At 37.6% G+C, this 12199-nt stretch overlaps 1 protein-coding gene across 1 annotated transcript in view; it reads left to right on the top strand.

Moving 5' to 3' along the window:
- Positions 1–12199, top strand: part of EYS (eyes shut homolog) — a 916770-nt gene that overhangs the window by 852428 nt on the left and 52143 nt on the right. The window contains exon 42 of the mRNA XM_054819879.1: positions 4917–5089. Coding sequence (XP_054675854.1) covers positions 4917–5089 — 173 coding nt within the window. The remainder of the gene's footprint in view (positions 1–4916; positions 5090–12199) is intronic.

Below are 12199 nucleotides of genomic sequence, written 5' to 3'. Positions count from 1 at the left end.
TTCCTGAAAATAATGATATCTTTGAAGGTCTGAAATAGATATTCTGCCAATAAGCAAGAGCTCTTCCTCCTTCATCATTTCCATGAACCAAATTCTGTCCTTCCCAAGCCATCACTAACTCAAACACAACTCCAGTGAACTTTCTAAGGTTTACATGTTGTTTCAGGAGTGGGTTTTTGTTGAAGGAAACTCATATACATATGCTTAATTATAAGATTGAGCAGATGCTCATTGTTGTCTGACTGGGATGGATTGAGTATCTATTTAATCAAATTTCTTAGTTGGGTCCTATAAATTAATTAATTTTCTGTTTGAGCTGAATCATTTTGTATGCAATAGCCTTTTTCTTGTATATTGTCAGCAGGCAAGTGAGGTGCTGGAACCTTTTCATCATTCCTGTTCTCCTTTTTGAAGTGGAATTGGAACCTTCCCAATCCAGTATTTTTAACCTAGATCAAAGCATTTGGAAGTATCATTTAATTGTGTGCTCCTGTTTAGTCCGTGCTAGAACCAGTATAACTCTGAATATAAGCCTGCCTCAAAGAAAATTTAAAGCAAAAGCTTTTTTCCATGAGTGCACCCAACCAATCTGGAAATATTTTCCCTAGGAGTTTTCAGAACCAATTTAGTTCACAAGTGATTTAAACTTGGTTTAAAGAGAGTCTGTCAGTGGTTGTTTATATGAAGAGAAGCAGTTTAGAAAGTGCTTTCAGTAAAAGGAAAGGAAATTTAAAGTGAATCACTAGAGCTTGCAGAATAATATTTCCTGATAGGGGAAAAAAGGATTCAAAACACTAAAGCTAACAAAAGCACTCAGATCTAGAGAAGATGCCATAATTGAGGAAACCTGAGTGAAAGTACTAAAGCAGCAGGAAAGCTGAATTGATTTTTTGGAGCTGTATAATACAAGGAAAGATTGGCAGATATATTATATACTAGAAAAACTCCTGCTGTGCACAAGGAAGAAATGCCGCCTTCATATATTGTCCTTTGATATTTCTAAGATTATTGATGATATAAGGTTATCCTTCTGGCTGCAACGAGTTTCTGTGGATTTGACTATTACACAAAGCTTTCAAAGGAAGATCCTAATCACCTTTACTTTATCCTGGTATTTTATAGAAAGAGATGTAACGAGTCTTTGCATGAAGTGTAATTCAACTTAAAGTTTAAACTTATAAAGTATGATGCTCCTTTGAGTTTCCAGTATTTTAAAACAAAATGGCACTAGGAAAAAAGTAATAGCAATAACTTTAAAATAAACTGAATTACATCTACTATTTATTAACTGCAGAAGCTTAGGAGGTTGTTCCCTCCAACTTCCATAGTTTTGTCCCAGATAATATAGTGAGACCCCTAAAAGAATTTGTGTAGTTAAATATTGAACCCACTGGGACATGTAGTTTTTGACATTTTCAGTCACTGTCCTGACTACAGAGAGTTGAGTGCGCATCCTTTCAGAGAAGCCCTCTCACATCTGACTACACAAATGGCATGTGCAGTGTTTTCAGTGGGGATCACAGAGCATAGCATTCCCACTTTAGAGGTGGAAAAAGCACAGGCATATTAGAAAATTATACTATGCTTTGGAGAACCACACCACTGTATCACTAGAATACAAATGTGGTCTATGACACATTGTACAGAGGGATTATAATATATTCTTTTTAAAAAGGAATTAGTTTAAAAGTAAAAAACTGTGATTATATACAGTTGTGATTGTGTTATTAATGTGTTACAATCCAGTCTTCTCTGCATTGCGCAATATTTTAAAAACATAAGTTATCAAAACCTATGTTGGCATTATGGTGGTTCAACCCCAGCCAGCAGCTAAGCACCACGCAGCCGCTCACTCACTCCCCCTGCAGCGGGATGGGGGAGAGAATTGGAAGGATAAAAGTGAGAAAACAGTGCCAACATTCCCCCTCTTCCTTCTTCTTCCCCCAGTTTTATATACTGAGCGTGACATCATATGGTATGGAATATCCCTTTGGTCAGTTGGGGCCAGCTGTCCTGGCCGTGTCCCCTCCCAACTCCTTGTGCACCCCCAGCCTCCTCACTGGTGGGGTGGTGTGAGGAGCAGAAAAGGCCTTGGCTCTGTGTAAGCACTGCTCAGCAGGAACGAAAACATCCCTGTAGTATCAACATTGATTTCAGCACAAATCCAAACCATAGCTCTGTAATAGCTACTATGAAGAAAATTAACTCTACCCCAGCCAAAGCCAGCACAGGCATCCCAAAGGTGTCAATCTTATACAAAACTTTGATTTCATTAAATCAGGTCACTGATGTACTGATTCAAGGAGAAGAATTTGTATTATTGAATTACCAATATCATGTCATACCACGCAAATGCTTCTTGATGACTTTCTTTCCAATTTAATGTCTAGACCAAATATAGAAGGAATATTTTAACATAGGAAATGGTAATTAAACATGTGTCCCTTACCATTTCAAGGAACATTATAAGAAAGTCGAACGGTTCATCTTCCCTACACCTTTTTCCTCACATATCATAAGGCTGATGACGGGACGTGATGGTGCTCTAAGAGTACTGTCCTTGTGTCTTCCACTCCTTTTCTACAATATTTCTATGCATGTTTATTTCACACATTATTCACTTTCTTCAGCTTGTGTATGTGATTATCCAATGACTTTTTCTTGGAGCCATTCACAGGTGCACAGCGTAGGCAAAAGATATTACCGTTCTGATTTGCTGCCCCTTTTCATTTGCGTCTTGCATTTATAAAGGATAGCTGGATATCATGAAATTGTGAAACCTACTTGAGAGGAGAAAATTCTCTGGCCATTCAAGCATTTTTGTTTCTTGCAGCTGAGATTAATTTAGCAGAATATGAGAGACCTTGTCCTCTTCTTAACTAAGCACAGTGACAGACTGCTTTGAGCGAGAATAATAAGTCATTTGGGACTTTGTTTTTCAGTACACTAATTCTTGTGAATTGGCTGTGATTTTTTTTTTTTTCTGTGTGGTTAGCTATTATATTTTCAAGCTTTGTATTATTTTGCAGAACTTTTAAAAAATTGTTTTCTTTGCCTCATTGGGAATCACTCTTCTTTGTTATTAGGATTTTATGGCATCAATAGTGAAATATGAGAACGTTGCTCATTGATAACAATAAACTTCTCACAATTTCTTATGAAACCTGTTATTTTTAATCTTCTCCACAATATGACAAATAAGACTATAAAAAGAAATGACCAATGTTGACATATACAGTTCAATAGAAGAATGTATGAAAACTGTTTTTAAAGGTGAAGACTGAAGTCTCTGTATCTTGGCAGTCAGCAGCAGTGATCTGTCTTCTATAAGCAAGCAGAAACACATTTGATAAGTAGTTTTAGAGATCATCATCATCAATCGTAGATTTCCAGGAAGAATTCAGTTTATTGTTGCTTTTTTAATTAGCTGAACTGTGTAATGATGATATTAAAACCTTTAAAAGCACGCTTCTTGATGCTGCACAAACGAAAGCAATCCAGTATCTCATTTACATTCCTCTCCTGGTGTCTGCAGCAGATCTATAAATAGAATAGGCTACACACAGAAATTTATTATTGCCGCTGATAGCAATTTTCTTTTGCCAAGGTGTCTGGAGGCATTATTCATGAGATTCATTCTGGTAGACTCTCCAGCTGAGATCCTCGCTCCCCAGAGCTGCGGGTGGTCAGTTTAGAAACACACTAATCAGCTGCTATGCACAGAGACTGTCACAAGACTTACTTATTTCCCTCTTTTAAAAAATGCAGGAGTTCTCTCAGCTCCAGATTATTTTCTCCAGCCTGATTGCATGGATATTATAAGCAGTGAACAGATTTTTAGAAATCACATCTATCTATTTGACATTTTATCACTGAACATCCTAATGATTATGCTATTATCAGGAAAAACCTAATGGCTGCGGTTTGATCCAGCTCACGTCATTTCTTCTGCATTCACACCCACAGGCACATGTGACCTTATCAAGTATAAGACAGACATGTTTCTGTTCAGTACCAAGGATGTGTAGTAATCACATGAACTGACCTAGCTAGCTGTCATCTAATTGCAGTAATAAAACAAGGGGCAAATCAAATAAGACCTTTAATGAAATTACATTTGTAATAAACGATAGATGGGAATGTCTTACACTCCTGCTTTTCCTATCTGATTTTGGTTCTCCTACCATATCTGCCATCGTGCTATCTTTAGATACTTAAAAAAAGATAACTCATACGAACAATATATACATTTCTAAACATTTGTTTTTATCACCCCTCAAGACTGATTACAACTTATTTTTTCCCTTGCCTGCTCTAATGTTCCTTCCAAGATTAAGAACATAAGATGCATGAAAGTAGAGATACTACCTGTTTATTCTGGTTCAATTTCAATATAATAACTACTGTAAGTATTCATATTTCAGTTTTTCTTTACACCCTACTGTGTTGTCACAAGCTATAGGTAATACCTGAATGTACAAATGATGTTTCCATTTGCAAAGTAAACTAGTAACTTTACATTTTTTTGTGTTCACTTTCTTTCCTTTTTTCATACATAATAGAAGAGCTGTTTTTCTGTAGCAGTTAGTTCGACTATGTTATGAAAGAAGCAGCACAAATAACTAGTGAGACATTAGAAAAGTCACATATATTACCATGAAAGGAAAGATAAATTAAAATATAAAATTAAACCCAAAAGAAGCTGTCAGCTCAAGTCACCCATAAAGTATTGTGGCATCTATAATGGCAGGTACACAAGCAAAAAAAGGAAGGTTTAGAGAGTAAAAACAAAGAAATATATTACAACCATAAATTAAACGTCATTGATTTTCTCTGAGTATAAAACAGATCCTGTTCTTTTAAGTGTGTTTTGGTACTTACACATATTTTTTTTGTTTTTAATTTAAATTTGTCAGTGATGCAGAAAATTGGTTTTGTGAATGCCCTAAACTCTACTCCGGAAAACTCTGCCAGTTTGCGACTTGTAATGAAAATCCATGTGGAAATGGAGCTACGTGTTTTCCAAAGTCCAAGCGAGATGCTGTTTGCCTTTGTCCATACGGAAGATCTGGCATCCTCTGCAGTGATGGTAAGAACCGTATTCTTCATGCATTGGTCATAGCTTCTATCATTCACAGAAGCTGTGGTAGGAAACAAGTCAAATGCTTTGAACGCTGAAAGTGACCATCTCGCCACCTACAAGCACAGCCCAAAATCCAGTCACAAGCGAAGAATGTCTGAGCCGAGCACGCTGCCCGCATGCTGTTTCATAAAATTGTCAGCCAGAGAAAGGGAGACAGAGGGATCAAAGAACCTGAGAGTAGACAAGCTAGGAAACACCAGGTAGTGTCTGATGTTTTGGTAATTTACCTGGAGAAAAGGTAAGAGAGAGATTTGACTGAGAGGGCCTTTGGAGAAATTAATTTCTCCTGTAGTTTGATTTTACCTCTACTTAGAGAAGCATTACTTTATACATTTTGTAAATAAAATGAGTGTATAAACAATGCTTTCTGGATTGTAAAAATACTACCAGGTGTTAAAATTTGATTCATTTCTCAGGTTAAAAAGAGGAACAAATCAAAATTTACCAAATGCTTTGCCACGAAATAGGAGACAGGATGAAGGGAAATTAATAAAGCTAAGTAAATAGGTCATTTTAACTAACATTATCAAATGAAGGGCTTTTATTCCTCAAGCATTGATTATAATGATTGTTCTAGGTCAGAAATTCCTGTGTGTGAACATCTAAGGTCTTCTCTTCCCCTAACACTCAATGTAGCAAGAAGTAATGATTGAAAAATATGCATATAGAAAATAACTGAGCTGATTCAGCAGTGCATATGAAATGCCTTTTAAAATAAATATTAAGCAATGTTCAGGTCAGATCAAAGTCTACATTGTCTCTTTCTTCATATCATATACATCTTTACCTCTTATTTAAAATTTTAGTTAGAAGAAAGTTCCAAAATTTTCAGTAGATGAATGTTTATATTTTATCCATTTTTTCATCTAACCCTGATCATTGACAGCCAAAGGCAAATACATAGGCAAGTGTGTGAAATGTTATGATACTTCCTTGGTAATCTTTCTTAACTTGACATTGGGTTGGGGTTGGTATCTAGGTTAGCCCTTGACAGATTTCTTTTCTTCCATGACCTTCTCTAACTGGTCTTCGAGTCCGTGTAAACTTGATATACAACATCCTGTGGCAAAGAGCTCCAGAGCATAAGTATACAGCTTGCACAGAAGTACTTCCATTTGTTTGCTTACATGTGCCAATTGCTAATGCCATTAATGCCTCAGGCTTCTGTGTTAGAGCAGGTGTTTCAGTGTTGTTCCCTGAATATTTGCCTGTTCACCTTCTCCATGCCTTTCCTGATTTTATATATATATCTTTATTATAACCCTCCCAAAATTATTTCTGAATACTCCAAGTTGATTCAATCATTTTTGGGACACCATGCTGCGTCTTTAGTCATTCAGGCTGCCTTTCTTTGTTCCTTCTCAGTTCAACTGCATCCTCCTTAAAATGAGGGTCCAGAGGTGACTGCAATATTCAAGGTGTGATAATGCCACTGCTTTATACAGTGGGGTTTGACACTTTTCTGTTTTACTCTCTGTCCTTTTCTAAACCATTCTATTTCCTTTTATGAGAACACTGATGTTTACATGACACTGCTTATTAAAACTCCTAACACCTCTTTCTTTGAATGCTGATGGCAAGTTCAGAGCCCATCATTCTGTATCTAAGGCTAAGACTGTTTCTGTAATCTACCTCAATTTACATTTGTCAACACTGACTATCATCTAATGCTTTTTCCCTGTAGTAGTTCGATGAGGCTCTTCCACAACTCTTTGTACTTAGCTGCCTCTGAATTGAGAGTCTGAATAAAAATTGAGAGAGTCTAAATTAAGAGAAAGTACACAAATTCATTAGTTTGATTAGACTACAGAGCTGAAGGTTTTGAAAGCACACAAAGAATGAAATTTTATTGAGTGGAAAGGGAAAACTCTGTATCATCACTGTAAGCAAAAAAACAGGGAAGAACACTCAGCTTTGTAGGACAGAGTATAAATCTTCCAGGGTCAATAAGCCTATAACAGAAAAAGTTACTGAAATATGAAAAAATATTTTATTGATCTGTGTCTTAAGAGTTTAGAAGGAATAGAAAAAAACTGAGCATAGACATAAGCTGTGGATGCCCCCTCCCTGGAAGTGTTCAAGGCCAGGCTGGATGGGGCTTTGGGCAACCTGATCTAGTGGAGGGTGTCCCTGCCCATGGCAGGGGGGTTGGAACTAGATGATTTTTGAGGTCCCTTCCAACCCAAACCATTCTATGATTCTATGATTCTATGAAGTCTTGTTAAGCTGAACTTTGCATTGCAACTTAAAATGAGCCGCAAAAGGCCTTTTTATCACATAAGCTAAAACTGAACAAGAAGGGGAGAAACAGAGCCACAATGCCGTGAAGGCTGGGTGCAGCCTTAGGGATAGCCCTAACAGCATCAAAGCCATACATTCGGCGAGGTGTTGGATTGCTTAATTACAATAATAGAACAATTTTACAATGTAAAATTTAATTGTTTACTATAACAAAATGAGTGGTCCAGATAATAAATTTATTAGAAAGAAGTGGTCCATAAAATTTAAAGTCTAAGCACACACATTTTTAACAAATCATCTGCCATTTAAGGTACAGAATAATATTGTCTCTACTATCATGATTAGTAACCAAGTGCATGCTACTTTGTGTATGAAACACTGAAGCAAAGCTTGTTTCTCCTAAATGCTTGTCAAATAATAGTTGGTCTTCATCAAGAAGAAATGTGCAAGATGTTACAATGATTATTTGATAAAATGAATATGTTAAATGTACCAAACGGACCTGCAGATTTCATGCTAGCATTGCTGCTCCTACTAATACAGATTATTTACAAAAGGCAAAGTAAGGATAAATAAAGATGTGGACAGAGCTACAAATGAGCTCACTGCTACAGGTCTTGCCCATATCAGAGCTCCAGTTGCCATTTGTTAGAGTTGGAAGTCACACTAAAACCAACATAAATCTCTACAAATATGTAAGAAAAAGTCAGAGTAAAACTATTGTTACTATTAAATGAAAAAAAAAAAAAAAACCAAAAAAAACCCCAAACCATCAAACCCAAAACGCTTGGCATTACAAGTTAAAAATACATCATTTTATGGGGAATGTACAACATTCTAGAAGGGAAAAAACTATAAGGCTACCGTATATATGAGAAATGACCCAAAATTTTAAGGACAAATAGTAACTTCTATTAGAGAAACCTGTATAAATATGGAAAAACAGACAAGTTCCAGGGACTAACAAGGACTTTTCTTCCATTTCTGAAGCAGATGGAGCATACTGCAGCGTAAGCAGGCTGGAAACAATTGCTCTGAGTTTATCTTAGTTATGTTATGCTTGTTTCAGGCATCAAGAAAAACCTCCTAAAAGCATGTCCATTTTTCCAAATATATATATAGTAAAATGCATTATCTCTCACTACACATCTTTCCTTGCTTTTATCACTAGATGACCATATGTATTGAAATGTCTCTCGAGAAGCTACATAGCTAAGGCATAATGTGCCAAGGGGGACAAGAGATGATAATGTAAGTTAGAAGAGAGGACAGGCTGCGCTGGTCAGGTGAAGGACACAGCCAGACAAGCATACTGACCAGCCAACTTTTTACATGTGACTGACCCTTTTTTGTCCCTGTATTCCTCTACTTTTCCACACTTCTTCCTCCCCAAATCACCTAATTCGCTCGTCCTCGCCTTTGGTTCCTCCCTTAAACATCCATAAGTCCTGTGCTATTCCAAAATGCTCTTCACCTGCATCCTGTAATGTGTCCCATACCCCATGGCAGTTACATCCCTCTGTCCAAAATGTGTTCCAGCATTGACTCGTTGTGGTGGGCATCACACCTGGACACTGGGGCCATGGGTCTCCTGGGACAGCCCTGGGAGGGGTCCAGTCAGGATGTCCCTTCCTCTGAATCCTTAATTTGTGTTCCCACCTGCCTTTGGGCTCTGTGCTCCTCTGGGATTGTGTGGATGGACACGTGGTGGGCTGATGGCTCCTAGGATATGGTTGGGAGTAGCTGAGGCAGGGTATTAATTGAGTTCCCCCACCTGCCATTGTCTCTCTGTGCTGCTTTGTGGGTGTGCAGGTGAGCATTTGTCACATAACCAAACACTGTTGATTTGAGGAATTAAATGCCCCCCTGACTTTCATCTCAGGGAGGTGAACTTGCCTGAAACAAGAATTTAGTCACTACTAAAACAGAAAACAGGAAATATTTAGCAATGCATGTCATCAATATGTAACAATTTGGAACATAGTTTATGTCTACGTAGGCAGCTTGACTCAATCTCCCAAGTGATTTTGGGGTTTTAAGCTGTACATAAAGGGACCTCTATAATTTAAACTGAGTCTGGTTATTGAGCTCTGGCTTTTCAGTTTTGTGTGCAAGCAGCCAACATTCAAGCCCTAGTCTGATAAATTTCCTTTCACATTTAATTTAGTAAAAAGTTGCTTGCATTGTGTTTCTTGCAGATTGTAAATCTCCTCCAGTGTTTAAGATCACACTGGTGAATGAAAGTGTTTACAAATAGCACTATTTCAGACCAAATGAATACATATTCTCCAACAGTGCTATGAACTTTTTTTTTCTGTAAAATGCTTTTTAAAATACATCCTATATATTTGATTTTTCTAGTTTTAAAAGTTGGTCAGGAAGACATATGAACAACTTGCTATGGAAGTAAGTAAGGATTAGGTTAGCACTAGAACTGCCTGCCAGCTGGGGAGATTTGTCATTTCATAGGTGACTTAAGTGAAAATCTGTGGTGCTTGCTCAATCCAAAGAGAAATCTTGAGCTGTTAGAGAGATGTCCATATCACCATACTTCGACTCTTTTAAAATGAGGGAGAATTCTAATTCTAATTATGTGAATATAAACATGGTCAAATCACTGCTGTTACCATAAAAGTCAAATAGTTTTAATGAGCTTAAACTATTAAAAATACTATTGTATCTCACCAAAATAAGCAGAGTTTAGGACACTGTCCTTGTAACAAAAAAAAAAAAAAAAAAAAAGTTGTTCAATTGCTGCCATATCCGTAATCAGCCTTTATTTCTTTTTCCCTTTTTTCTATTTTTTTAACACTTTCTTCTAAATACAGACTGGGGGCATTCCCTCATTGGTACAGGAAACTGATATGGTCTGTAAAATGTAAGGCCAGTATGTTTGAAATGTCTGTGTATGGAATTTTGATATATAAGACGCAGAAATTTTAAAGAGGAAATATCAGGGTATTATCGTCCTACAGAGTTGTGATGGCCTCCCAATTGTGAGTGAAGCAGAAATGGTTCATTCAGCAGGAATGGAAATGAACACCTGGACTTTTAAACTCTTGACGTTGCTGTTAATTATATGTTACACAAGAAACTGGGCCCTTCTGGGAAGCTGTTGGTCATAATATGAAGCATTTTGTTAAGCTAGGAATCAAGAGCAAGCACTTTGTAAGCACAACGGTAAAATTAAAAGGAGAAGGAAGGATTTCAAAGGAATGTGCATTGCTAAGATAAGTAATTGTGTCAGTTGCACTGTTTTAGACTAAACTTCAGTCTTCTAGTTTCACTATGTGTTTCACATATGTGCATACGTGACAACTTAAAACAGAATCCCAACTGTGACACTGTATTTAATAAACACACACCGAAAAGGACCATCCATGGTATGCATTCACAGCAATCTGTAAGTATGTTCCTTGAAACATTTCTGAGCAACATTTATGGTAATGCTTCACAATCCAAAGGATTCCAGCAGGTTTTCTGTAGGATGTATTCCCCCCGTGTATAAAATTCATTTCAAAGTGCTGAAGTGGGAATAGTCACTTGCTCCAAGCTCTGTAGAGTGAAAATCAGTCTGCAAGCAAATTGCTTCTGTGCGGCTATGTTTGGCACACAATGTCACCTTCAGAGTTGTTTGGGTCTGCAGACTAAATCATGCAGTTCAGTGACAGCAGATGCCCAAAGGGAATTTCCTCAGATAAAAAAAAAAAAAAAAAAACCAAAAACAAAACAACCCTGCATCGCAAGGTTTCTGGTCAGTGGTAAGAGACTTTGGGGAATGCTGGTCAGGGCTGCTCTTCTTCCTGTTCAAGAAAATTTATTTTCTGGGTCAATTGTTTTTAGCTGGGCTTTAATTTCCCCCTCCCCTCCAATATGAGGAATATCATAAAAATTGGACAAACCACACATAGGCACACTCACACACTCTGTCACTGTGGTATCACCAGTTTTTCAGATTCATATTTTCATCTTTGAGCAGTGAAATCACTTTTATTATTTCAAATCTCAGCTTCCAATCAGAAATACAAGTTACCAGTCCATATGATTACAGAAATAATCTAAGCTAATAGGGCCCGTGGGCTCCATGACTACCGACACCACAAGATAAATAAATGGAATACCTAGTATTTACTGGGGGTGAGGAGGGGAAGGCATACACCTGAATTACCCATTATGTGGATCACTAACTCCGCATACAATAGTCTTCCAGATACCAAGAGTCTTTTACTACCACCTTGAACTCTCAGCTGGCACTGCACCACTGTGTGGCTCCAGCACCCCTTACCTTTTCCTCTTTGCGTTTCCCAGAGTTGCCGGTGAGGAAAGCTGGTTGCCTGTTAAAGAAAACAGCTTTAATGTAGAACTAGCAAAACATGCAAAATAAATACGCAGCAGCAGGCAATTCCACTGTGTCGTAAGTCAAGCAAGTAGGGCAGAAAACCAGCCTGGCTGGATGGGGAACTTCTTGTGGAGTTCAAGAGGAAAAAGAAACAGTATGATCTCTGGAAGCGAGGTTAAGCTTCACAGGAAGAGTACAGAGCTGTCATTCATTTATGCAGGGAGAAGACATGAAAGGCCAAAGCTGAATTAGAGTTGAAACTGGCCAGTGTTGGGTCAGACAACAAGAAGGGCTTTCTTAAGTATGTTAATAGCAAGAGGAAGTCTAAAAAAAACTTTGGATGAATACTTGTTGAAGATCATCATCTGACTAATAGGGATGAATTAAAACCGGAGGCATTGAATCCATTTTTTGCCTCAGTCTTTAATAATTCTGATAGACCTTGGGCTGCCCAGTCCTCTCAGTCTGTGATGACA

The sequence above is a fragment of the Grus americana genome, chromosome 3, assembly GCF_028858705.1.
Source record: "Grus americana isolate bGruAme1 chromosome 3, bGruAme1.mat, whole genome shotgun sequence".
Lineage (NCBI taxonomy): Eukaryota > Metazoa > Chordata > Aves > Gruiformes > Gruidae > Grus > Grus americana.
This window is presented reverse-complemented; position numbering and strand designations above follow the sequence as displayed.